General features: G+C 43.4%; 1 protein-coding gene across 1 annotated transcript; it reads right to left on the bottom strand.

Annotated features, from left to right (window-relative positions):
• Positions 1–351: 351 nt before the first annotated feature.
• On the bottom strand, positions 352–17,872 carry gpsm1b (G protein signaling modulator 1b). The gene is made up of 14 exons (XM_076163910.1): positions 17,599–17,872; positions 10,340–10,561; positions 9,484–9,619; positions 9,206–9,348; positions 8,803–8,926; positions 8,481–8,596; positions 8,021–8,176; positions 7,825–7,933; positions 7,474–7,588; positions 5,962–6,032; positions 5,682–5,852; positions 2,063–2,225; positions 1,746–1,951; positions 352–1,633 (listed from the first exon to the last, which is right to left on the bottom strand). Exons 1-14 carry the CDS (start codon positions 17,658–17,660, stop codon positions 1,421–1,423), a joined length of 2,007 nt encoding a protein of 668 aa, XP_076020025.1. The 5' UTR covers positions 17,661–17,872; the 3' UTR covers positions 352–1,420.
• Positions 17,873–26,664: the final 8,792 nt, after the last annotated feature.

Genomic DNA, 26,664 nt, shown 5'->3' with positions numbered 1-26,664 from the left:
GGGGGAACACATTCATGTCCTCCAATGGAACATAAATACAAAAAAATATATATGTACACATTATGGCAGTGACAAACACAAGCGTACCGGGTATTTTTTTTTTAAAGAACTTTAATCCACAAAGATCAGGGGGTTAAAAACCACAATGGAACAAAACATTACGCGTCGCTCCCAAAGACGATGAAGAAGAAGTGAATCCAACAAAAATCACGTGGACTTTGTCGCGGTTTGAGAACTCAGTTTCTCTCAGGCTCGTCACCTTTGAGGTACAAAATGAGGTATGCATTACTTTGCTTAAAAAAGTAAGCCTATATACGGGAACGCTCAGAGGACTTTGGACCTTTTTCCAGATTCAAACTGTTCTGTTTCCACTTTTCATTCTATAGATTTTGGCTGTACATCAGGAGGGGGGCTGCAACACTGCAACACAGATAGAAATATACACGAGGCACTACCTTACTCTGACGACACACACACACACACGCACGCACGCAACAATATGAAATGATTTGCAAAAATATAAACACTTATGGTACAAGATAGCGGAACCTTGTCACTGAAAGAAAAGGAAAGTGCTCAAAAATCACCGTAGCTGAAGCGCAAATCCATCCTCACCTCTGCGTCCCAACAAATACTCCAGAACAGAACCCAACTGATCCATACTCCCAGTGTGCAAGGCGCCGCGCTGTGGTAATGCAACGTTTCAACCACAGGGAGGCAGCGTACCATCACAGTAGATCTTAGAATCGTCAAAGAAAGCTAGAATTGGTGCAAGACTGTGGTTTTCCTCAACAATGACACAGTAGATGAAAACTTTAAATTTAAATAAAAAGCCTAGAACTTTTATCTTTATCTTGTCGTTTTGTTTGTTTGTTTTGTAATCTAGTTTTCACTTATAAATGACAGAAATGTTGTTGGTCTACGCCAGGAAACAAGGACATTTAAGGTGGAATGGGACGGTCGCTCCTAACGCTGCTTGGATTTCTACGAGAGAGTGGAAACCATGGGAATGAAATAATACAACATTTACGGCAGAAATTAATATTTGTCCTTAAATTTGGCATTTTTGGATGGATCATGGGGTTCAAATTGCCATGACGACCTTCCGTTATTCCCGCCAGTAAATACAATCTTGGGTCAGACAGAAATGCTGATTAAGGCATTGGATGTCTCCTCCTGATCCAGTTTCAATCCTGCTTGTTGTCCTGATTTTACATTTACACACATTTAGAACTGAATAAAACATGTGACATTTGACAGGGCACCACTTATTGCACACAGTATACGTCTGACCACAAACACATTGTTAGTTCACCCTTTCAGTGTTCTCCTCCTCTTCCCATCCTGCTTTTATGTCTCCTGGTTTCATGTTCTCACACATGGAGTTCTGCAGCGTTACATTTTCTTTTTATACTAAGTTCTAGCTGGCATATCCGCCGGGAGGCTCTGGGTCGGGGGACTCGGGGCCGTCCTCGTCTTCGTCCTCGTCCTCGTCGGGCAGCTGGACCCGCTGCTCGTCCATGCGCTTGGCCTGCACCCTCTGGATTAGACTGAAGAAATCTTCGTCAGGCACTGTGGGAGCGTGGGGGCCGGCTTCAGGTGGGGAGCACCGCTGATCGTCAATCCTAGAGGACTACAGAGAGGAAGACCAGACGCTGATGAATCCGTATCTGGCCGATTCGTACAAATGAACTGACATCACACCGATTATGGAATCTGAAGCGTTTGGTGAAGCGTGACCTCACCTGGCACTTGATGAGCATGTTGAAGAAGTCGTCGCTGGGTTCCTGGTGGTCGCCCTCGCCCACCAGGTGTTCCAGGTTGTTGTGGGTGATCCTCAGGCCCGGGAGGTTCCCGACATTAACTCGTTGGTCGTCCAGGCGGCGACTCTGCGAGCTGGCGATCAGGTCAAACAGCTCCTCCGTCTGGGGGGAGGTGGTAATTGCAGGGTCTGGGAGGAAAGAGAGAGAAAGAGAGAGAGAAAGAGAGAGAGTCTGTGAGTCAGATTAAAAGATGGAAAGATGCTGGGAATGTCTTCTGAAAGCATCCAGGAATAACCGACCTATTATCTCATTCAGGGATGACATGGAGTTAGCCGCCCCCTCTCCATTGTCGCCATTCTGCGGCTCGTCGAGTTGGCAGCGCTGGTCGTCCATGCGGCTGCTCTGGAACTTGCTGAGGAGGTCGAAGAAGCAGTCTTCATCTGAGGGGTCACGGCCCAACTTCTGCAAAACACACGGGCGAAGAGTCGGAAGAGACGCGTGAGTTTAAGAGATAACGTGGGATCTGAGCAGAACGGTTAAGCGCGTGACGCCGTAGTCACCGAGTCACATGAAGATGCAGCAGATAGCCGACATGTGGAGGAGAAGAACCTGATTAGGTCCCGTGGGGTGGCGTTCCTGGAGAGAGCACCTTGGCCTACATACTAAAGATGGGACGAGATCATAGGTTGGAGTGTAAAAATAAATAGCCCACTTTGTTCACTGGCCCACATGGTGCTACGCTCCGAGATCCAAGGAGACCTGACGGAAATAACTTTGAGACGCTTCATCTGGGAGCGTTAGCGCTTATTCATCGTTCACACGCAGCTTGACGTGGATCGATTGATAAGTTCTGAGCCAGGCCCCAGGCGCTCTATTTATCTGTCAACAGAATTCCCCTCCCGACTCGGCGCGCTTCTGTCCACAGTTTGCCGCGAAATTCCTTTTTTCCGCGTTTGGCCAGAGGTGAAAGTCTGAAGAGGCCAAGTCAGGTGAGTGTAACGTGGGTGCTGGACTAGATGAAAGCCTACAAGCACGGCGAACAGGCGAGCAGCCAAGCAAGTACAGTGCTGCGGCTGTTTGTTTATCTTTTACGACGCATAAGCTCTTGGGTAACTTAGGAATTTGCCGGTAATGACATCACTTCTATTACAGTTGGCAGTATGAGTCTTTAAATGTAGACGGACAGTGTGATCGGATCAATGCTCGGTCCATATTACGAGCCGACTGACTGGAGCTCCACTCTGAGCTCCGTGACTTCAAAGTGAATGATGTGCCGAGGTCTCCCAACTGCAGCGGATGATCTTTGCGTACGAATGCTTTAGTTACAGACACACCGAGTTACTGTGGCACGCCAGCTGTGGCATTTATGACGCCCGATGTCACTGAAGCACTCTGGTATCCAGGCAGGGGAGCGAGAGCCAAAGAGCAAAGTGGAAAAAAACAAAACAAATGATGAAATGAGACCGTAGGAGGATTGACTGATAAAGTAGCCTCACTACAAAACAATGCGATTCACTTTGAACTCAATCTAAGAGCTTTTCTGTTCTGAAACTGAGCCGAAGCTGTGGTCAGAACTTTAAGATGAATTCAAATGCAAAGATTTACTTTCAGATAGTAGCTGGTTTACAGTTACAGAGCCTCTTGTGGCTCAGAAGAAGAAGAAGAAGAATTTGCTCAGATTACTAAACTGAGGCTCCATATCAAGAAGCTGCAATGGAAGCATTTGAGTCGTGACTGAGCAGTTAAAACAACACACTGAAACACATAGACATAAGAAATACATTATAAAACATTTGACAGGGAAAAACACATTTTCTCAGACTTGAACATTGAAAGCAAACACGGGAACATTTGGTGATCCTGTGGTAAAAACAACATTGTTATAAAGATTTAAGGGATTCTGTTCATACGTCAAACGGTGGCTGATGAAGAAATCATTTCAACTTGACAAACGGCTTCATTCTCAGCAGCAACATCCCGGCTCAGGCTAACCAGGCGTCACAGATCGATGCGGTGTGGTCCTGATAAAAGCTCTGTGATTAGGCTGCATTGACAGATTCCCCTCCCCCATGTTCACACCACCTCTCCTCTGTAATAACAGGCCGGTCCGTCGCTGGCTGAACACTACTCCAATCACAACAGCTCGACCTTATCACACCTTTAACACGACCTGCTTCTTCATTAGGAATAACTTGGAACTTTTCTTGTAGAGGAAAATGAAATTGGGAGATAACAGAGAAGCGCTACAAGACAGAGAAACTCCGGTGTAACGCTTTGTCATTCTGAGGCATTGTGAGAATTGTGAAAGCATAAAAGCGACGTCTTACCACAGCCGCCTCTTTGTCCTTTACCTACCGCCCCCTCTCTCTCTCATGTCCCTCGTCCCTCTCGCCGTGTCCACACTCCTGGCTCACACCTCCTTCTCTCCTGCTTTCACCCGTCGCTTAATCTGCTCCCCCCCTCCCCTTTGCCGTCCACCACTCCCCTCCCTCTAATTTCCTCTCCTCGCCTATACCTCGATTCCGACCTTCCCCTTATTCTCTCGCTCTCCCTCCTCAGCCCCTCCTCTCTCTCACTCTCTCATTTTGTGTCTCTCCTGCCGGCCATTCCTGTCCGAGCTCCGGCCCGTGGTCCCAACTGTGGGAAAACAACTCATTATGGGAAACGGGGGGGTGGCGTGTAGGGAGGGAAGGGAGAGGGAGAGGGGGGGCCCAGTCCTCTGATCAAGGTCACATTATCAGCAGGCAGAGGGCCATGGAGACAAAGGGGATGCTGGGAAAAAGGAGTAGAGAGAGGAGCGCAGGGGTTCATGGCATGCAATCAGCAGGCAGCGATGACAGATCAACTCTCCTCAAGCGACAACAACCACCAATGTCAGCGTGCCAATCACCCACCTGATGCTGCAGGTTATTAATGGCATCAGACTGATAAACAACAACATTTCTTCACCATTTCTCCAAATATAAGCATGTGATTCTCCTGTGTGGAGTTCACCAGATCATGTGACAGCCACTCGCTCCCTGTATATCAGCGCTTTCTGGGAGCTAGAGCTCTTTCTGTCTTCTGTCTTCTGTCCTCTGTCCTCTGTCCTCTGTCCTCTGTCCTCGGCTCTGCTCCTGTTAGGATCAGCTCACTTCCCTTTGTGCTTTGTCCAATTATTCAAGTAGGCCAAAGGGACAAAGCACTGGAGTCTGAACTGTGCCGTCAGAGACACTTTCCACATCAACTATAATCAATTTATAGATGCATATATAAATGACTGCATAAAAAACAATAACAACCTTATTTAACTGTCATTAAATATATCAAAATTGTAAATTATATCTTTTAAAATCATTTTTTAGTCTAGCAATTTTTTTTTATCTACAATCATTTTTTATCAACTTTTTTGATTTTGAAACCCTCAGCACGAAGAATATTGTGTCTCTGTAGCGCCTCCTACTGATGGAATCTTCATCCTGCTGCTGTGAGGCCACCATGAATAATTGTGCCCCAGATTCCCTTTGGAAAGATTAACCCTTAACGTCTCAGGTGGGAGTTTAATGACTAAAATGGCCTGATCCAATTCAAGGGGAACCCAGAACTACAGACTGCTTATAATGCTGCTTTGTCAGTTGCTATAAAATAAAATAAATTCTCCTTTACTAGTTAAAGAGTTGTTTGAAGCAATATTCAAATGTATTTACCTTTGGACTTTTTAATGAACTGAAGCTGAGATAGTTGTATGTTGTGTTATGAGTGAGCAGTCTGAACAATACTTGAGTTGGCCATTTAATATTGAGTATCTAAAAGAATTCCAAATTTAATGTAGGAAATCATCTTGAAAGAAAATGATGCAACATTTCAGCAATGGGTGAAATTGATAGAAAAACTTATAATATCAGTGCAAGGAAGGAAAGTGAAGTGATCAGCACTCACTGGCACGGGAGGGGGGACTTGCACAGTGATGTCATCGGTGTCGACAGGTGAGTCCAACCACGGCCTTTCGTCTGACGACTGGCTGTCGGGATATCCTTTCCTCTTGCCGGGCTGCGACTGCTGACTCTTCGATCGCCTCGGCTCGCTCTCCAAGTGCTGGCTGTCGCCGTTCTGCAGTCAAAGTTCACGTCGTTAGAAAGCAAATCCTAATTATCTGGTGTGAGCTGACACTTCTCTCTATGCGGTGTTGTACAGGACTGTGCAGAGAGGGAGGGATCACCTTATCTGAGGAGTACTTCCACAACTCTACGCTCTCCATGCTGTTTCTCTTGGTGAATTTGGGCCGTGCACCTGTGGGGAAAACGAGTAAGCATTACATCATTTTAGAGTCAAACTAGAGCTTTCTTTGTGCGTGTTTCTATTGCAGCGGCCTGTCATGTCAGCTGTCGTCCCATGATGCTCGCTGCGGGCCTGAGGTTTAGGCGTACAACTGGGCAAACAATGAGAATAGGAGTCTCTTTGCCTGCTTTGCACCAGAGAGGGAAATGTAGGACATGGGTGAGAGTTTCTGCCAGCAGGAGGGTTCATGAGTGCGGACATCAGACTGCAGCCAGGATGATTATACAAATAAGGAATGAAGAGTTTCTCCATGTTTCCTTTCACGCAAATATTTGTGGAATATCGGCGGTTTTTAGATTCACTGTCGGTCACGTCCAACTCAACTTAGTTTTGCCAAAAAAATACGAGCCCTCTTGCTTACGCAGTGTTTATTCCAGGGAGCTCGCTGAGACGGCTTTGAAATTCCATTGTTTTATGTAAACATTCTACATTTATATTTCCCCATCCAAGCAATATCCCGGTGGAGTTGTGGGCTTTTAGTTTCTGTTTCCATGAGACGGGAGGACAAGTGCAGCTCCAGGACACCGCTGTTTGCACAGACTGGGTCACTGCCAAACAGACGGTTCCCTGTTTCCAATAAATATTCACACACACACGGAGAGAGAGAGAGAGAGAGAGAAAGAGAGAGGGGGGAGGGCTTTACCCGCACACACTACAGAATAACAGTCACCTAAACTGACCTAAAGCTTACTGCATATCATCATTCTGTTATCAACACACCTGTACTGTAAATGTTCTATTCTTTTTTAAAATCATAAACTCTTTGGAAAAGCTTTTGGACCTATTTGTTCGTTTTTGATGTAAGTGCCTAGAAATTCGAATTCAATGTACGGATTTCTTCATGTGAACCCATGATATATAATAAACTGCATTTGTGAAGCGCCCATCTCAACTCTTCCTGAAAACCTCGACGTAGTGTGCCCCACATATTAATCTGATACACATGAATGTTTACTATTCACAATATGCAATGAAAGCCCTTTAATGACACTCGAGAACAACGACCCCAGCATCTATTACTTTAACACTATGAGGAAATGAAACTCGTGCTGCTGATCTCATTATCGGAATAACTATAATTAGTGACGAGAGTGAAAGTGAACCATTTCAATGGCGTGATAATAATAAGTGGTTTGCAGTGTTGTTGCATTTGTAACACCCATTCAAAGGAAATATGACACTACTCCTCTCTATTGTGTGTGTTTCCCTCTCATATGCATTTGAGAGGAAGCATGTAGGCGGTAGTTCTAATATAGAAAATAGATAAATATTGATAGAATAAAACTTCTCTCCTCTTTTTTCCTTCCTAAAATGCATTACCTGGCACCTTTGGGCACCTAAATCACACTTTATGATGACCAAATTCAAGTTCAGAAAGCTGGAAACTTGTCACCTTGCATCTCAAATTCGGAGCTGGAGGGTGAAAGGTCGCTCTCGCTGACGCCCAGCACCTCCATCAGCTGCTCCACATTCATTCTGGCTGTCAGTTCCCCGTTTCTGTCTCCGATCTGAGGGAGAGACGGGGAGAAACAAGGACACGGGGGGGGGGGGGACAAGGTCACAACCACAAACAGACAAACATAGTGTGCAGACGAAGATAGGAGGGACAAAAGTCCAGACTAGGACACAGAATCAGGCCATGAATAATACAAAATAACAGAAAATGGAGGGAAATTTCATCTAGATCTGTCAATTAATTCTTGTTTTGGTTACTTTCCGTTTGATAGCAATATGAAAGTCTCACTTCTTTAGAGATGTCCAGGTGCTTTCGAGCGTAGTGAAGAGCTTGTCTGTGGTTCCCTAAGGACACATACGCATTTCCCAGGCTCCAGCAGGCTCGTCCCTCGCCAACTCTAATGAACATTTACATCAGAACAGTTATTAAAGTTTGGAAACATGTGCATGTGTTTAAATCTATGAGCTGCTCCTGTTGGCGTTACCGGTCGGTGAGCTCCTGGGCGATGCACAGGTGTTTGAGGTGGTAGTCGATGGCCCTCTCGTACTGCTGCAATAAGGTGTAGGTGTTTCCCAGGCTGTAGCAGGCCTGAGCCTCCATCACCTGGTCCCTTAGCTGCCTGGACAGCTGCAGGGTTTTCCTATAGAGGCAGAAACACTGGGGTCAGTGAGGGAAATGTGAGATATGGAAGCTCACAAGGAGAGCAAGACAGACAAGTGGCGGAGGGAGAGATCAATAGAGATTCTTTTGATATTCATTGTAGATGCAAGATGGAGACACTAAATAGTTACGCAATAATAATAAAACAAAGAAGGCCAGAATAAGAAATAGCCTTAATGTTATTGTTTCACATTTCAGGGAACACCAGGCTCATTCCGTCTTTTGACTAAACTGGTTCACTTCACTTTTCCTCCACTAGATGTCAGGCTGCCCTCTTCTCTCACCTGTAGTACTCTGTGGCCGTGTTGAACTGGCCCAGGAATATCAGGGCATTGCCAAGGTTACTGTAGGCTCGGCGCTCTGCCGCTTTATCGCCAAATTCTTTGGCAATGGACAACCGCTGTGAAAGTGAATGAGAGTATCAAGTTCGGGTCAGTTCCCAGAATGTTATTCCACGTGCAGAGGTGCTGGTGCAGCAGTTCTGCGTGTGCTGAATCAGAAGGTTCTGCTCCAATAAAACACATGCACGTAAACAAGGCAGAGCTCGAGCAAAATGCGTCACAGGAGTGTTACTATCATGTTGGGAAGCCGAGGCGGGTCTCTCACCTGGCGGTGGAACTTGATTGCTTCCACAAAGTTTCCCAGCAGGTAGTGGGTGTTGCCTAGGTTACCGTAGGCCCTCCCCTGAGCAGCTCGATCACCGAGTTCTTTGACCAAACACAAGTTCATCCTACAGAGGGGAGCACACGCCAAGTTAGCAACAGTTGGCTAAGTTTTGAAGTACTTCCTATTCATCTAAATACAAACATGTTCATGAACCAGCAACGTGTATTTACTACTTTGACTCAAATAAAATGAACTGTGACATGTTAAAACAGAGCATGGAAACTCCCCGTTATGGCTCAGAGGTTTCTTTATGGCTTCTTTCCAGACTTGAATTCAGTTGTGTAACCCTGCGGTCTGTGGATCCCTGTGTTCCGTGTGTAAGTACACTGTCAGCAGTACGTACTCGTAAAAGCCAGTAGCCCTCTGCAGTGTGTCTCTGACATCAGGAGGCAGGTCGCCGGGTTCCTGGGTGCAGCCCCATAGCTGCTGCTTGCCTTTAGCATGAAACACGTTCCCTATGTTATACAGCGCTCTGGCCTCTCCGACCTACACACACCAAAGAGACACGGAAAAGAAAAGGTTGGCAAAAAGGACGGGAGAAAGTATTTACTGATATAGCTTCTATCATTTGTATTCTCCTGAGAAAAGGACACACAGACAGCCGAGTTGAAGAGATGTTACCTTATCACCCTGTTCTTGAGAAATGTCCAGATGTCTCTGACAGCAGACCACCGCCTCGTCATATCGCCCCAAAACCTTCAAAGTGTTTCCTAGGTTGCCGCTGGCTTTCCCTTCTCCAATTCTGTCTCCTATTGTTCTGGAAAATAAAATAAAAAGTTTCTCCTCTGATCAGCGGGTCGGCGACAACACCATATTCTCTGCATATTCATTTCAACACGTTCCCAATTAGCTTTAACTAACTGCAATGTGACAGTAACGGCAAGGATGCGTTTGGTGCAATTCCAATTAGTAGTTTGCTTCCTTTAGCAGAGTCCCAGTGGCCCTGATTGGGCTGTAATGTAACAAGGTAAACCTCCCCGGGCCCTTTAATCGCATCCCTGCTGAATCACCAGCTGCACTCACTGCAGGGGACAAGACTGCTCACACAAGCCAATCCCCCCCCCCCCCAGCTGGTAGTTGTCAACTCTTAAGCGTATGAAAGTTTAAAAAATCCCCCTTTTTTTCCTCCCTGCAGAGCTACTTTGATGTTATTTATGTCACGGATGTAAATAAAAGCTGCTGGAGACAGTAATCTGTTCCTCCGAGGCCGCCTGCACATCACATATCGGAATCATTAGCTCGTGTTTTTGGCACATCACTCAAAGCGGAGATCATCCCTGCAGACTGGTGCACGGCTCAGCACAGCACCGCGCACGCAGAGCTCTTCCCTGCAGTAAGGAGTTGACAGTTGTAGTACGTGTGATTATAATGCAGTCTCAAGGCAAAGGCTCCTGACAATGAGCTGCTCCAATCAAGTCATCCAAAAAATGTTATGTTGAAACTAAATGGTTTGGATAACATAGAATGTGTTCCTCACCTGGCCAAAGTTAGGTCGTGTTTGTGATATTCCAGCGCCTTCCCGTACTCCTTCAGGTAGAAGTAGGCGTTGCCCAGCTGGCTGTAGATGGCGCTGAGGGTCTTCAGGTCTTCCGTCCCGACCTGCACGGCGGCCTCGAAGAACGCTGTCCCCCCTTTGAAGTCCCCCGCTTTGCACAGCCTCTCGCCTTCCAGGGCCAACTCCAGACAAGAGGCCTCCATCCTGAGTGAGGGACGGGCGAGGAGGGAGAAGAGAGGACGAGGAAGAGGGAGAGAGGAAACACCATCAGCGTACACACACACCACAGCAGGTAGAACAATGCAATGCAGACACTAAGATCCTCTGAAGGTGAGGAACAAATTGACGTTATCACCATGACAACAAGGTCTGTAGCCGTGTCAGTGGACTGTTGCCTTAGCAACTGAGTCGGACACTCTCGCTTCAAGAGGAGCGCGGCGAAAAAGGTGTCGCACCTTAAGCGGGTTCTTACTCATCTCGCCCCTTTTTCCAGAAGAGACGTCGACACACTTCATCCTCACACACTCAGACATTATCTACAGTATTTCCACCTCTCATCTGGAGTTTGAGACGCTCCACAGTCGTTATATAACAGAAGCTGCCCCGTTCTGTCAGCGGCTTATTTCCAGATAAGGTTTTAGATCAGGGAGAGAGGTTTATCCTGCAATCTAATCTGTTTCACTTATAGCAATTTATGAAGTTATAGCAAACGATGTATGTGCTACATGGACTTAAGGGCTAATTTAGCTGAAAGTGCAAGATGTGTGTAATTTGCTCTTTTGGTGCATCCAATTTAAACCGTGTTTCCAAAATAATATCTTATGAAGGCGATATTTTTACATTAAATGATGTCATTATAAGAAACAACACAAAGCCCTTACTTGTGTAACACAGATCATTCATTAAAATAACTGGCTTCTTATTTTGAAATAAATTATCCTGATTTAAATTGAATGCATTTGCCAAGGTCATTTGCTTTGTTTCCACGGCAACTGCGGTAGACAAATCGGGACGTTCAGTAGCCGTGGCAGTACCTGTGTTTTTGCCCGCTTCGTGTTTTGTCCACGTACACTTGAAGCTCCACCCGTAAAGGTTTCAACATGGCCTGAGGTCGCGGCCCTTGGTGGACCAGCCGACACATCGCCCTCTCTGCTCCGCTCAGAGGACACGGCTCTGACGCCATGGCCTCAAGGCTGAACAACACAAATCTGAGCAACGGTCAACTTATCGCTCACATCAAGCTACACTACGTTTACTTTGGTACTGGTCTGCTGCCAGTTTCTCCCTTTACTGAGTTCACACAAAGGGAAAGTCCACAAGCACATGTTGTTAATTCAATTACTCCTTTAGAATGCACAATGTCAGCACTGCTGCACAAAACCTGGACACAATCCAGTTTAATGCACAGTTCAGCCAAGAATCCCCTCTTGAAGCCCTCCACAGTGTTCCAAAGTCTGCATGGTGCAAGTCTCCAGTAGCCAAACAGAACTCACAATCCGGCTGAAGTTGCGATAATCACTTCACAATTCCCACGACGGAAAAGACTTCGGCTCTATTTCCATCCTCTTCGATTGATGAGGATTCACCTGCGTGCTCTGCCATTGTAGTCCGCAGTTAGGTAAAGAGAGGAAGTGCAACGTAGTTAACATTCAGTTTGACAGCAGAACAGTCAGTGACGCTACAACAAATGCAGCGACTCTAAACAACAACTACCCAAATGGAGATGGAAAGAGGGGAGGAGAACAAATCACTAATCCAGTGACCTGCAGCTCCTTCGTAGAAGCCACTCAGCGCGGAGAGTGGCTCGGGCTAATCTGCTGTCTGCTGACACTCACAGAAAACGTTATTAAGACACCAGCCAAGATAGAAGACTGTGACTAAGACGAAGAATGGGACATTTCTTTGGGCTATTGTGACCGAACAATAGCAAATGTGTGGATATGATTAAGTTAAAGAACATTTTTAAATATTGGTCCAGTCCAGATCACTCCATGTACCCGACAGTAGCCATGTTTTATCCTCAACAGCAGGTGTGTGTCTCCAATCCTGCCAGAAGCTGTCAGATCAACTGGACTGAATCTGAAGCTGACTTTTGGCAGGAACAAGTTCGTATTCAAGCCTTGCCAACAAAGTGTACCAAACACCTGAGGCCCGTGGAGCAAGAAGAAAGTTCTCAGACAGTTCTCTTAGATCTCTGCCATGTAGGTAAGACCAAATAAGGAGCCCATGAAAATCCTTCAACGGGGAAAGGTCTTAAACACTTGTATGGTGCCTGCCTTGGAAACAGGAAAACAACAGGGCTATGGCGGAGTCCTAAGAGGAAAATGATGGTGGTACCTGCAGGAGTCAGAGTGAAGCACCAAAGACGAGGTCAAGAGAGTCACACAGAGATCAGAGGGACGGCATTTCTAATCGTAACAAATGCTAAATAAAGACTTCTTATCAGACTCCTCTACTTCAGTGAATTTGTGAGCGAGCCTGAAACCTCTCTGCTGCTGTCAACGCCTGAGTTCAGCGTGTTAAACTTTCATGTGACAACAACTGACAGACGAGAAGCAAGAGGAAACATCAAAGCACATGTCTGAAAGACTCTTCCTTCTTCATGACGTTGGTCACCAAGTGGGAGTGGAGGATTTAAACCGAGCACATTTGTAGACAAAGGCGGATGTTGAGATTTTTTAAGTACATCCGACCACTGTCAAGTCAGTCAAGTCAAGGCGAGGCCGAGGGGCTGTTATTGATGAAAGTCAGGAGTTTAGATGACATGTACAGATACTGAGTCCGACTCCGAGTGGCAGTGTGGTCTGTAAGAAACCATCAGTCCATACTCCAGCCGTGAGAGAAGTCTCAAGGATAACGATTTCCAGCTAATGATCACTCAGGCCGATGGGATTTTTTGCCAGTAAACACAAAATGCCAATCCTGCCATGTACCGGTGATAATGCAATACATTGAAAATTATCAGACTGGAAAAGTGGGCGGTACATTCTGGAAAGGTCCTAGATTGGTTTAAGTGAACGGAAATGACATGTGGTGTTCCCCAAGGGTCCATTCTTGGGCCTCTGCCCTTCAACATCTACATGTTTCCACTTGCATAGATCATTGAAAGCGACAAAAACACCTTAGCATAATTATAAGTATTATTCAGTAGTAGTATTAGTCAGTGCCCACCTTGAATCTGTGTCAAACCACAAACCAAGCCAGGGATGTTGGTGTAGTGACGGCCGCATTCATTACCAAATCAGCATCAGCTTAGGGAAAATGTTAAGAAGTATAGGACCAAAAAAAACCTTGTCCATGCTTTTATCTTCGGCTGGCTTGATTACTGCAAACAGCTGTGGCTCGTCCAGAAAGCTGGAGGCAGAGCCTAAATGGATTCAGGCCAAATTCCATCCTTGATCTACTTCTGTCTCTTTCGGTCATCTGGTTCGGGTATGCCCGCCGTTGCTTGGGTGAAAAACTAAACTTGGTGAATCAGCCTCTTGTGGTTATGCAGCTAATTTGTGGAATAATCTTCAAGATGATTTGAGGTCAATCCCATCCATCAGCTCTTTTAAACGGAGGGTTAAAATGTTTCTATTTGACATATTAATCCTGCACTCTGATCACAATGAATCAATTAATTGACCTTGTGCTCCCCTCAGCTCTGCAGCATTGCTTTCTATGGTTAAGCCCCAACAGAAGGAAATTGTTAATTGTAAATTTAAATCTCTCACTGGGACATCCCCTCACAAACAGAATTTGACAAAGCCTCAGCCAAAGAAAGAGACGCAGTCCAGTGACTGTCAAACTGTTTTAATTAGCAATAACCTTGCATTTGAAAACAGTACAGCCTCGAAGCTGCAACAAAGAGCAGACCAACTTGTTATCGCTGCCCCAAGCAAAATGAATGCTTGGCACTCTTGCAAAAGCAGCCCTGGTGTGTGTTTAATCAGTGCTTATAAATAAAAGTAATTTACTGGGGTTTGGTGAATAGAAGGAGCTGATTTTGGTTATTGGACGCCTGAATTCTGTTCTCACTGGTGAAGATGCGGTGTCCTACATGTGTGTGCATTATTCTTTGTTCATATGTGTGTGTGTGTTCACATTAAATATTATAGACTGGAAGATTAGCATAGCATCAAAAAGCAGAAGGGATAAGCCAGGTTCAACAAGTAGTTCAAGCAGTGAGCAAAGGAAGCATGGCAGGTTCATTTACACACATACTGCACACACACACACAGCATGAGACAGCCAGACAGCTAATTAACAGACAGAAAGGGGAAAATACAAGAAGGGCAATATATTTGTAATGAGGCGACAATAAGAAAAAGACTTTAAAGGGATTATTCTCTAAGAGGATTTTCACTAAGTGTTTTTCATTGTTGTCGTCTTTGTGGTTGGTGTAAGGATGGATGTGTGTGGTGCAGTCTGCTATTCTCTCCTCTGATTATGCCTCTAATTGGTCTGTTTGGGAGACATTTATCCCATAATGGCCTGCCTGTGGTCTGAAGGGAGACAGCCTTGCAGTACTGTTACCATGGCAGCACAGAGGACATGTAACCTACTGGGCAGGTTTCAGGAGATACGTTAAGGGGCATAGAGGTGAAAGTGGAACCTGGGAACATGCATGCAAAGCAGGCAGTGAATCTTGTATTTTTAATTACATATTTATGCCAAGATTGTGTCTTTGTGCCGTGCAAATATGTGACAGTTTGAGCCAAGGACCAAAAGTGGTTTGGTGTGGGAAAGATCAATATTGAGTGTAACATTAGCTCATACCGGTTATTGAAGTCAAGATAATAGTCGCATTCTCTTTTTGAAGGAAACATTAAGTGAGCAGTTCAGTCCAGTCTACACAAAATGGTTTAAATATATGATAAGAGTACATCAGTGATGATTTGAAGACATTAAAAAGAACATACAGCTACCTGTCCACCCGCCATTCAAGAGTCCTTAATGAGCCTTAACTTCACTACAAAGAGAAGACTGACTCGTGGGAAAGTAGTGGATTGATATAAACAAACCAGGATACATTTCCTGGATGTCTTGTTTCATTTAACAAGCAGCATATCGGCGTAATCCTGTAACCGACCCGTGTCTGAGGCGTAACAAATTCAGACGTCAACATGACACAGTCCCTCTGCGTGGACGGAGCTGGGTCGCCCCACCGCTCATTGTAATCCTCATAATGTCATGGTTGTATGGGAAGATTGCAGTGAAACAGTACTTGAGTGTGCTTAAGTAAACAAAAGTACCTCATATAACAAATAAATCATATAACAAAAAATTTCAGGGGAACCAAATCTACACAAACTGCAATCCCAACAGTTCTGAACAATTCTGAACAGAAGTTAACACTCAAGACTCATAGAAGGCACATGAATATGAGGTCTGAGCTGCATAAGACATTAGATTCTGATTGAGCATCTCATAATGCATAATTATGGCGTACATACTTTTCATCCATCCGAATTTGATAAAAGCCTTATTGAACAAACTTTGTCGTGTTGTGGCGTCAGTTGTGCGGCTCTGTTTCATTCACAGATCGATTGTTCCCTCCGCTGCTCGCCATTACTGTCCTCTTTGGTGGATTTCTGGCTTAGATGTGAAACTCTGTGCTCAGAGTAGTAATCCAGCTATAATTACAGAGTGCCATGGCTAGTTGTCAGGGAAACCAAAGAGAAACTCTCTAGGAATGTTTTTCCTCTTGCAGTGTGTCTTTCAGTTTTTGGTCAGCGCTCTCGATCCTTCCTTCTTATTTTCCCCGATTCTGCATTTTCATCCTCCCCAGCTCTCTTCCTCTCACTTCTGACTCTTTTATGAATATGCCCAGCTCGTAACATTACATTTTCATAACCCAAAGATGAATTCCTAAAACCTACTGACTGATTCATAGTTCCAGTACGAGGGAACATTTAAGGACAACACCTTTGACTGATCTGTAATCTCAGCTATTATGCTCTGTAGATAACGACTCAAAGAAGGATCTAATTAAAGGGTGGATCGTGTTGGAGGTGTAAATAGGGAGACAAAAGTGTGTTTAACTGGTACACTTTGTCATGAAAGGGCTGCAGGTGTAACTATAGCTTGAGTTTAGAGATAAAGACTGGCTATGGACGGCTATGATGTCATGTTTACATACAGGCATAAGCTTTAAAAAGACATTGCTGTTGGTTGTGCTAACGCCCCTGAAAGTAGAATGTATGATGACCGATACAAGTACACACACACACAGAGAAAGAGACACACACACACACACAACCCTCATTCTATAAAGGTTATGTCTTGACTCGATCTGTTGATAAAATAGTGAGCATGCTGTCATGGAGGGCAGACCTGGTGCTTTCTGTGTGTGTGTGTGTGTGTGTGTGTGTGTGTGTGTGTGTGTGTGTGTGTGTGTGTGTGTGTGTGTGTGTGTGTGTGTGTGTGTGTTTTAGGGACATGACAACCTTGCAGGGCTCATGAATGTCACTTCACAACTCAGCAGTAATTAACATTCCCAGCCACCCCACTGCGTCTGTGTGTAATGTCAAAATATGATATGACACACATTTCCCACAAGGCCACAGTCGTTACAATGACGGCAACTTCTTTACTGTGTTGACTTAAACAAACCGGAGCATTCAGAGTGAGTGGTGTTGTCTCAGAGATGTCACGTATTCAATATCAATGTTTAGATCGATCAGTTTCACTAAAAGGCTGAATTGATGGATGGGGCGTTGAAGGGGCGTCGGAATTTCTAGTTGAGACACGGAAATCGTGCAAAGATTGTGTACAACCGCTACAAACGTTGATTTGTACAAACAAATCAGCCGACACACAAGCTGTGCACGCGTGTGTGTATGTGTTTGCGTGCCCATGTGTTCCTCAGTGACGTCACGATACATATGGTTCGATTCTTTTACGGCCACATGATGACGTCTCTTTAAAGAAAAAACACACCAGAGCCATGTGTGAGCGAGTCCACGTGTCCGTTCCTGAAAAGAGACAAAGTGCTCATGTCCGCACGTCCGGAACGAGGCTCCACTCAGTCTGGACACTCACTCACTCGGTGACCCGGCAGAGGCAGAGCCGGGAGGGGGACGAGGCTCTGGAGGAGCCCTGGAGGAGGGAGAGCAGCCCCTCATCCCCTCCCCACCCCCGTCCAGTCTCCCCCCCTGAGCCGCTCCCTTCTTCTCCTCTTCCTCTCCTTCTTCATAGACAGCCTAAACAGAGGGGTCCCCTGCCTCCCCGCCTCTCCCCACCCTGTGTGCTCCTACCTTGAGTGGAGCCTCTTGCTGGCCAGGTCCTGGTCCACACCGTTAGCAGCCGCTTGAGCCATAGAGCCGCTTGCTAGCCTGCTTCCTCCCGCTTTGAGGCGCCTTCACACACACACACTAATACGCCCCCCCTCCCTGAAAGAAGCTACCCTCGTCTTTCTCTCTCTCTCTCTTTCTCTCTCTCTGTCCCTCCCTCTGTCTCGCAGCCTCTCGTCTCCCACCTCGCCTTTCCCTCATTCGGTACAGCAATGGCAGCTACCGAGGAAGTGAGGTATTGTGCAAATAAGCCATAAAAACATGGCCCCGCCTCCCGCACGTGACGTCACAGCCCGGGTAGCGCGCGTGTGTGTATGTGTGGGCAGGGTGAGCAAGGGCAAACTGTCTTTCAACTTGTGGCTGCACAATTGTGTGTTTTATTTTGGTTTCCCTCTTTATTAACAATCTCAGCAGGTAAACCAGTCAAGCAAAAACATCACATTTAAATATAAATTCTATGTTTTTTCACACTTTTTTCCACTTTCACACTTTTCCGGTGTGTCATTTACACGATGTGTGTCAAATAACACGAATAAAAACTTTTTGTGTAATCATATGATCTCTTATACAACATGGCTTTGTTTAAGGAATGTTATGTGCAGCCACCTGGACTGGGTTTGCTTGTTCAACCTGTTACAGTAATGTTGATGTTTATCAGGGAACATCACCAAACCAAATCAAAGTTTTTTGTTTTGTGACACTCGTGATACTGTGATACTGTGTTTCTATATATCTTTTAGTTATATGTGCACTGATTCCTTCAATTTTGCCATAATTGAGATGGAGGAATGTTTGAGAATCATCACCTTGTTGCCTGACAGGTGTGCAGTTACATATTAGACATCTGAAGAACCAAACTTCATCATAACTGACTGAGGGATAGAGCACATTATTAGTTTGGTTGTCTGGTTTACAGCCTCTGCCGTCATTTGGATGTTTTCCTGACAAAAATCACATCAAACCAGAACAAGGTTTACACGATGAAGGTGAGTTTTGTTCTGCTTTTCCTCACATGTATCTGTTGAGTCAGCTGCAGCTTAAACCACTACAAGAACTGGCATTGGTGTGTCTTCAAGCCCATTCTATTATCAGTGATTTGTGAGTCAAATATGGGCGGGACAATTCACCAAGATCAACTAACTGACAATCTACTTTTGATTGTACCTCCTGGCATTCATTCTCTCATTTTTATTGTCATTTTTAGTTATTTTCACAATATTAACAAGGAATATCCCATTACAGCAATACATTGATACAATATAGCCATTGGACGTCAAATAGTTATATCAATATGACTGATTTTCGACTTTTAATGACAAAGAGCAAGCTGATCACATTACTGGAATTGAGCTGAAGATGCCTGGCAGAATGACTTCAAGTTCCAGTCACGAAACTGCAATGGAGATGTAGTTGAGCATAGAGTATTGAGATGTGGCTCATATCTGTCTCATTGGGAAAGATTCTCAAAAGTACAGGACATCCGCTATGGTGAGCTCCTGCAGTAACCACATTTTACCACAAGAGGGCGACATTTCACCACTGAATTATAACACTAAAGGCGTTTCCTTCCTTAATCCAATTTTTCAGGGTGTCAGAGATGTATGATTGATTCGTACTTTGTAATTCCTAAAATGTATAATTTTGTGTCGGATAAGTGCTGATTTTCCTGTTTGTACAATTGATTCACTCTTGCTATTTTACTGCAATTTAACATTTTCGTATTTGGACACATTCATTCTATATGATAATGTCAAACATATTCAATTGCTGACACTGACAAATGGCTTCTCAAATTTTAACAAGAAAAAAACACACGTTGCGCCCCAGTCCCTTATTCTTTTATAGGTGCTTGCATTAACCAAATTTTACCACACAGTGTCAGTATTGCCCCGACGACAGACAAGGCGTTGTTTTTTAACCATTCAGGGTCTCGGGGAAGCAAGAACATGTGAAAGAACGCATACTAATAATGATATTAAATTCTATAAGGATGCAATAATACTGAAAAGCGTTGATTCGACGCAAATGTGTCTTCTAGGCTGTAGTTCATGGTATTTTGCTGGATTACTGTTAACGTTATTGTTTCCACCAACTCATAAGACAAATTTCAATTGCGTGTGATTGCTGTCAATTGCATGCAAAATGACTTGAATAAACTTTCTTAACTCTTAAATCTTAAAATAAAACAATGACTTGACAGCATTCAATCAGAGATGTAATGTGATGATGTTTGTCTGCTACTAAAACCTTGAGGGTTCAGGATGTAAATGAATGAATGCTCTTGTACTGCACTGCACAGTGTTTCTAGTCTAAGCCTGTGTGGCTTTGCAACAACTTGCCTGGCAGAGTCAGGATCATCTTTTAAATTCTTCAATCTTTCTTTTACGGGAAGGCATTTTTATGATCTTTGGCTCTTATTTATTATGTGCTATGTTGTTTCAATCTATTTGGTTCTTCCAAATGACTTTTTTCAGTGTGTTGTAGTTGCTACAGCAAATATTAAGAATGTCTATTTGAATGAAGATTATTTTGTATACAGGCACTACAAATGAAGTCTGTCTGTCTGTCTGTCTGTCTGTCTGTTTGTCTCACTAGAGCACATACACATGCATTTCTACACGTCAGATATCAATCTGTTATGGTGTGACAAAGCCTGTTAAGTCTTAGGGATTTCAACACTCCACCACTGGTAGACAGCAGAGGATGAATATGTTTATGACGCTCTACTTAACCAGACACAGATCAGATTTAAAAATTCATTTCCCCAACCCCCCCATCAGCCACCACAGTAACACACCTAAGAAAATCAAGTGTGAACCAACAAAGAGAGAATAAGAAAGAATATATGTTGGATCTGCCATATAAGATGAAAGGATCAGCATGACTTAAAAGCACAAATCACAACAATCTAAAGTTGTTTTTGAGGATATCACACAAATAATCATCTCACTCAAAGATGTTGATTGTCCGATGTCGATCCTATATTAAAGTTGTTGTGATCCTGTGTGTTGTTCTCTTGTGTTTACCAAGTGGATCAGTTTTTGTTCTGCCTACCTTGGATTGAAATTAATTGAAATGAGTTCCAGACCTTTCATGCCCTTTCAGGGACTTCTGTTAACCTGATCCTAAACATTATTTTTGTAGGCGCCTTAGTCTTACTCCTACTCGTTTCCCGTGACAGAACAATCTGGCAGTGAATAAAAGGACCACAGACCGTTATTGCATTGGAAAACCATTTTGATACAACACTGTTTCCTCATTCATAGCAGTAAGCGCCTCATATTCTGTTTATATTATGTTTATAAGGTGTTTTCTCCTGCGTTGCTTTTCTATTTTTCTGTTTTTGCTTTAATCCCCAGGCTGTATATGAGTTGGATCTTCTGCGCTAAGACCAGCTCATTACAGCAAAGAATGACTGAAGCAAAATGAGATTGAGCTAAGCTGATTTTAGATTTAAACTGGGCAACTCCAACTTGTTTCTCTTTCATGTGCCAACGCTGCTTTTGATCAAAACAGAACCATCTGTCTGTCTGTACTGTATGTATCGACACAGACGATGAAGAGGAGCACACATTTCCTTACTCAATTATTTAATACATTGGGTGTATATAAAAATATTTATTAGTATTCCTCATGTTTTATTCATGATAATTACTGATAATGTGCTTTCCCTGCCAAATGCCAAAGCTCTGTCAAATGAAAATAATAAAAACAAGAAATGTCACTTTGGTGTGGCCATTCTGAAAAAAAGGAACATTTCATTTTCTTTCAGTTTTTTTAGTTCAGTTTCAGATTGGTGATTTTTTTACGAGTACAGGCGGTTTTCTAATACATATTTGTATTAAAATATGTAACAAAAAAACATATCTGGACGTGTATCAATGATTAAAAAATAAAGTAATTATGATTATGAATCAATTCATCACAATTAGTCCCTTTTTATGATGTGTAAAGTCACATTGACACTTGAAAGAAATCCTTTTGGTCCCTACAGACAAAGTATTAAAAATTCCCATAAGAGACATTTGGATGAGCCATACAGCAGGAAAGCACAGGTGCAGCTAATCACACTAACGATGGTTACAATGTTAAATTAGTTGCACCTGTTGTGTGACGGGTCAAAAGGTTGGATTGGATTCACACAAATAGAGCCCCAAGTCACACTCTCGCCCTGAAAATGTGTTTTTATCTTCTTCAGCTGATCACAAACATGCAAACAGAGGTGTGTCTGAGTGTGTGTGGTGGGGGGTGCTGTGCTGTTATCCGTGATTGATTAAAGGCACATGTAAAAATTAGTGATGAAGCTTCATGGAGCATTGAAGCTTTCCATCCAATTGGTTCACTCATGGCCGAAGTCATCGTTGTAAAACTAGAGAAAACCTTAAAAGCCCAAATCTTGGACAAGGAAAGAGCTACAAAGTTAGCATTTCAGACACATCCTTCAGGCTGCCCTGGAATCCATTGGTGTGAATTTGGGGCAAATCTGAAAATATTGACAAAATTCTGAAAAAGTTGACCTTACTTTTTCTGAATTACTTACTCTACTTACATTTTCACTAAAAATGTACACAGATGGACTAATATGCTCTTTGAAAATGAACTGCAATGCGAAGTAGATATATAATATTTCATATCCACCCACGATTATTCACACTTATACTCGTCAGCTGAAACCTTGAACTCAGCAGAATATCAAACGAAACCCTGAAAATCAACCTAAAGCTAAAATGTTGACTTGCCTGGCTCCAGAAAAGAAAAGAACGTAAATCTCCACTGATTTAAAGCAGATTGGAAATCATAAATTCAATGGGGAGTAGATTAAAGGTAATCTTCAGACTGATTCACATGAGAGGTCAAGTGGCGTTAAACAGGCTTAATCTATGTATATACCATCATCCATGTAAAATAAGATCAGGCATTTGTTATTAAGTAAGCAGAGCCTGAGTGAAAAATCAATTTATTATTCTCTGTTATCTTATATATTAACTGTGTCGCTGCATAATTCCACCTTTAAAGTTATCTTTCTTTCAACAGTACAATTATCTCTGATCTCAAACAGCTTTGATCCAGTTTCTTTCATATCTGAGATAACACAGCGGCTGGCCCACACTATGTGACTAGCTGTGATACAATAGATGAAACTCTTTTATCCACGGATGATAAAGCGATCTCTCCGCAAAAATAAGTGGCGACAGAGGGCTGGGAAGGCCAAAAACAATTTGCATAATGGAAAAATCAGACCTAATCTTCTGCAGAACTCATCCTGTGCTTCAGGAGACGATGAAGGGAGGGCAGGGAAGGGAATCGAAGGGAAGAGGGAAAAGCAAACGGATGAGCATCTAAATCTGTTGTTCCTCAGTATGCCTAAAGATTCCCGCGGAGCTGAAGTCTTAGTCGTGTCCTTAAAAGTCTTTAAATGCAGAAATATTTTCGACAAGCCTGCAATCTCCTTAGTTTGTCTCAACCTCTGTTGTTTTTCACCCATTTGGTAAACTGGTCTCACCGTTTATGGACAGAAAGGGTCATTTTTGTATTTTTGTAAGTCCTGCATGTTACTGTGATCTGACACTTAAACATCCTGTAATCAATATTAACAGCAAGAGACAATAGGTGGATTTTCTCCTGACTGCCAGTAGATGGCTCTAGAATCTCCACAATTCAGGTGGAGACTATAGGATACAATAATAATGTTTTGTATCCAATCATGGAGAATTTTGTGCACGTTTTATGTTCTCTTGGTATACAGTTGAAAATAATTAATAAATTGTTCAAATCCGACTGATAAAAGCCAATTTAAACTCTTTCTTCTTTGCAAAATTGAACATTTGATTTATATTTATTGGGACTGAGTGCATGTGTGCTGTAGCAGAGTTACCTAAATCACTGTCCGACGCTGACACGTCTTCAGTTACACCTGCCATTAATTGATATCGAGCCACATCTCCATGGAGACAGCGACAGTCATGCCCGCCAAGTTTGTATTTCGGCGTATATCCAACGGATTTTGGTGAAGGTTATTTTTCAGCCATAGATTAAATGGATTTTAAAAGGGCGGGGGCTGAATTAATAAATGAATCATACAGCATGTCACTCTATAATCTGTGCAAGCTGACAAGAGGCCAAAAACAGCATATGGGTCTGTGATTTAGAAAATTATTGATTTGTGTTCCCAGCTTATACGCAGCCGCCCTCCTATCATGCTGCAACCACCAGGCAGATGTGTGCGCTTATAGAAAGTTCGGGTCTAATCTGGGGACAAACACAAGGAAAGAAAAGGTCCGAGAAGGAGCAGCTCGGCATAAAGCGTGTCTCGTCTCCTGTCTTTCCTACAAGATTATATACCATCCGTCCACGCTTCTGTCTACTGTATGTATGCATGTGTGTGTGTGTGTGTGTGTTTCAATCTGTCTACCATGCAACGCTACTTCCCTCTGCTGTGGCTCCTTGTTCTTGGCCTACTTTGTGAGAGGTGAATTGAGGGCAGCTTGAGTCTATGTGTAAGGGGATTAGGTCTCCAAACGCGCTGCTCTCCAGTTTGGGATTTTGCCCCCCAATGCCAGACACTTAAAGTCTGCCAAGGATTAAGATAAAGGGAGAAGTAAGAGCCATGTGTATTATGGTGTGCGTGGGGAGGAATTTCCATCAACAACAACAACAAAGCTAAACTAAGAATGCACGCGTGGTGACTAAAATAAATGAATATGTATGGAGGTGATATTATCTGCTACATCTATGCTGCACTTGTTGACCTATTTGGCTTCGACGCGTGCCGTGATGCCGGTCAGTCTTCAGGGGATAAGAGAGCGAGAAGCTGTTCTTTTAATTTTCCTTTGTGTTAGTGGATGATCTGCGCTTAATTTAGTGGTTTCATTAAGAAATGAGTTTGTTTGTTTGTTTGTTTTTGATTGTGCCATTTCCAGGCAAATAAAGCAGAGTCACTGTATCTGCATAGTGATGGAGCACCCAGTGTTACCATCACGATAGATAAGACAAGACAAGACAAGACAAGACAAGATAAGATATGATATGATACAATAAGATAAGATACAATAAGATAAGATAAGATAAGATACTTGTAACCTACTTATCAAGTCAAGTCAAGTTTATTATTGAAACCCAATATCACATGCAATGTACTTGGAATGGAGCATCTTCTCCTTCCTGCTACTGGTTGAATCAGACTGAATTAGATTCTCCTTTATCAAACTTAACCCATGAATATGAAAAAATCACAAAGAAAGTCTTCTGAATTCATTATTGGACAGGATTAGAGAAGCATCGGTGTGAGGAATTAGTGTTTTAGTGCGCTCTAGGGTCTTCTCTAGAGTCTGTCTTGCCCTTTGTCTTGACAAAGTGGGGGCTCCTCGACCCCGCCAAGCCTGCGTCTGGAGGCTCTTCCTTGTTGTAAGAGGCCGCAGCTCCGTCACGCTCCTCCAAGAAAGTGGGTCAGGAGTCTGAGACTATGGGATTACCGGCCATCAGGCAGGCGTGTGCCAGGCCGCCTCTTATCCATAATGTTTACAGCTCCCCCCCGCCCCTTTAGAATAGAAAGGAATAAACACACACCCATGCCCACCTGGTGTACAGTATAAGGAGAAAACCAAACAAGAATTTGTGGATATGGCTCCTTAAAGTCCTTGAAGATTTTGGATATTCGTCAGAGCAAACCCAGAATTGTATTATTTTCTAAAAAATACAAAGCAAGTGGGAAAAGATGGTCTGTCCTTCTGGAATGTGTGTTACCAATGAATTGTTTTGTAATTTACAGAATCCAGGCCAGCTCAGCAATAATGACATCTAATAGCCACACAGTGATGAATGCCAGCTTTTAAGCAGCTGACCCCTGTGATATGTACGGCAGGCAGGATGTCTGCTGTGCTCTGACACTGAGTGTGATTAATCAGCAAATAAATTACTAATAATAAATACATTCATTTTGTAGGAGAATGATCACATCCATCATCTCAGGTCAGTGCTGCCTTGTACACTCGCTAATCAGTGTCCGTGTCTCTCCACCGTCCTCAGCTGAGAGTTTGGAAGACGTTGGGAAGGGTGAACAGAGAGAGTGTGTTTGTTTGGATGCAGAGGGACAAAAACACTATTTTGAGCAACAGCTGGTGTGGAAAACATGAAGTTTCCCATGTTGGAGAATCAGGGAGAAGGAGCGATAACTCATCCGCTCCCGTCTTTGTTTTGAAGCAGATTGGGGCACGAGCTCACTGTGCGTTTGTGTGTATGTGTGCGTGTGTGTCTGGGGGGTTTATAGCGAAAGAGGGGCGGAGCGGAGATTTCAATTAGAGTTCAATTACAAACAGCCTGTGCCACCTGTGACCTCTGTGAAGCTATCCAGGAATTCAACTTTAGATTGAGCTACGGCGGCTCTTTCTTGCTGATTTACAGTTTTGTCTCAAGTTTTCCGTGCCCTTATGGACATACATCAGTAAAAACTGGCATTTAGTGACAGAATTATTTCATCAGCTCTGATTACCATTGATTCACGTTTCCAAAGTCAATATTAGTTGTGTGTTATTCTATTCTGCTCTAATCCAGGTGTAAGTCATTTATTTCACAATGAGCTCTTTTGCATGTGTGATTAAACTACATTTTATTGTTATCTATTGTTACCTAATCAGTTATATTATCATTTTCACCAGTTACGATCAGTTTTAGCCGTGGTTGTGATTTTAATTATTTGTTTTGCTATTTGTTTTTATTGTAGCAAACATTTAACATGACATTGTGCTAGAATTGTTGGATATTTTGGAAATAATTTTTTATACAGAAAGAGAGGGAAGAGAAGAGAGAGAGATAGAGAGAAGGAAGGAAGGTTGTATTATTTATACTATTGTTGTAACTTTATACATAGACCCTGAGGTAGAATACAAGTAGATTGAAACTGCAATGATCTCATAGGGTAAATACAGTGTTTACAGGATGAGTTTAATTATAAAGCCACAGTGGAAACATAACAATAAATTGCTATAATTCTAGAATATTTCTGTCTTAACTTCGATTTGTTTGCTTATTTTA

Source organism: Genypterus blacodes, unplaced genomic scaffold (genome assembly GCF_046128005.1).
Source record: "Genypterus blacodes isolate CSIRO-AG114 ecotype Tasmania unplaced genomic scaffold, CSIRO-AGI_Gbla_v1 ptg000133l_1, whole genome shotgun sequence".
Lineage (NCBI taxonomy): Eukaryota > Metazoa > Chordata > Actinopteri > Ophidiiformes > Ophidiidae > Genypterus > Genypterus blacodes.
This window is presented reverse-complemented; position numbering and strand designations above follow the sequence as displayed.

Coding starts and splice junctions, on each gene's coding strand:
- gpsm1b (XM_076163910.1), bottom strand. CDS start 17,660: ATGGCTCAAGCGGCTGCTAACGGTGTGGACCAGGACCTGGCCAGCAAG. Junction 10,562..17,598: donor AGCAAGAGGCTCCACTCAAG/GTAGGAGCACAC, acceptor TCCCTCACTCAG/GATGGAGGCCTCTTGTCTGG. Junction 7,934..8,020: donor GCCCAGGAGCTCACCGACCG/GTAACGCCAACA, acceptor AATGTTCATTAG/AGTTGGCGAGGGACGAGCCT.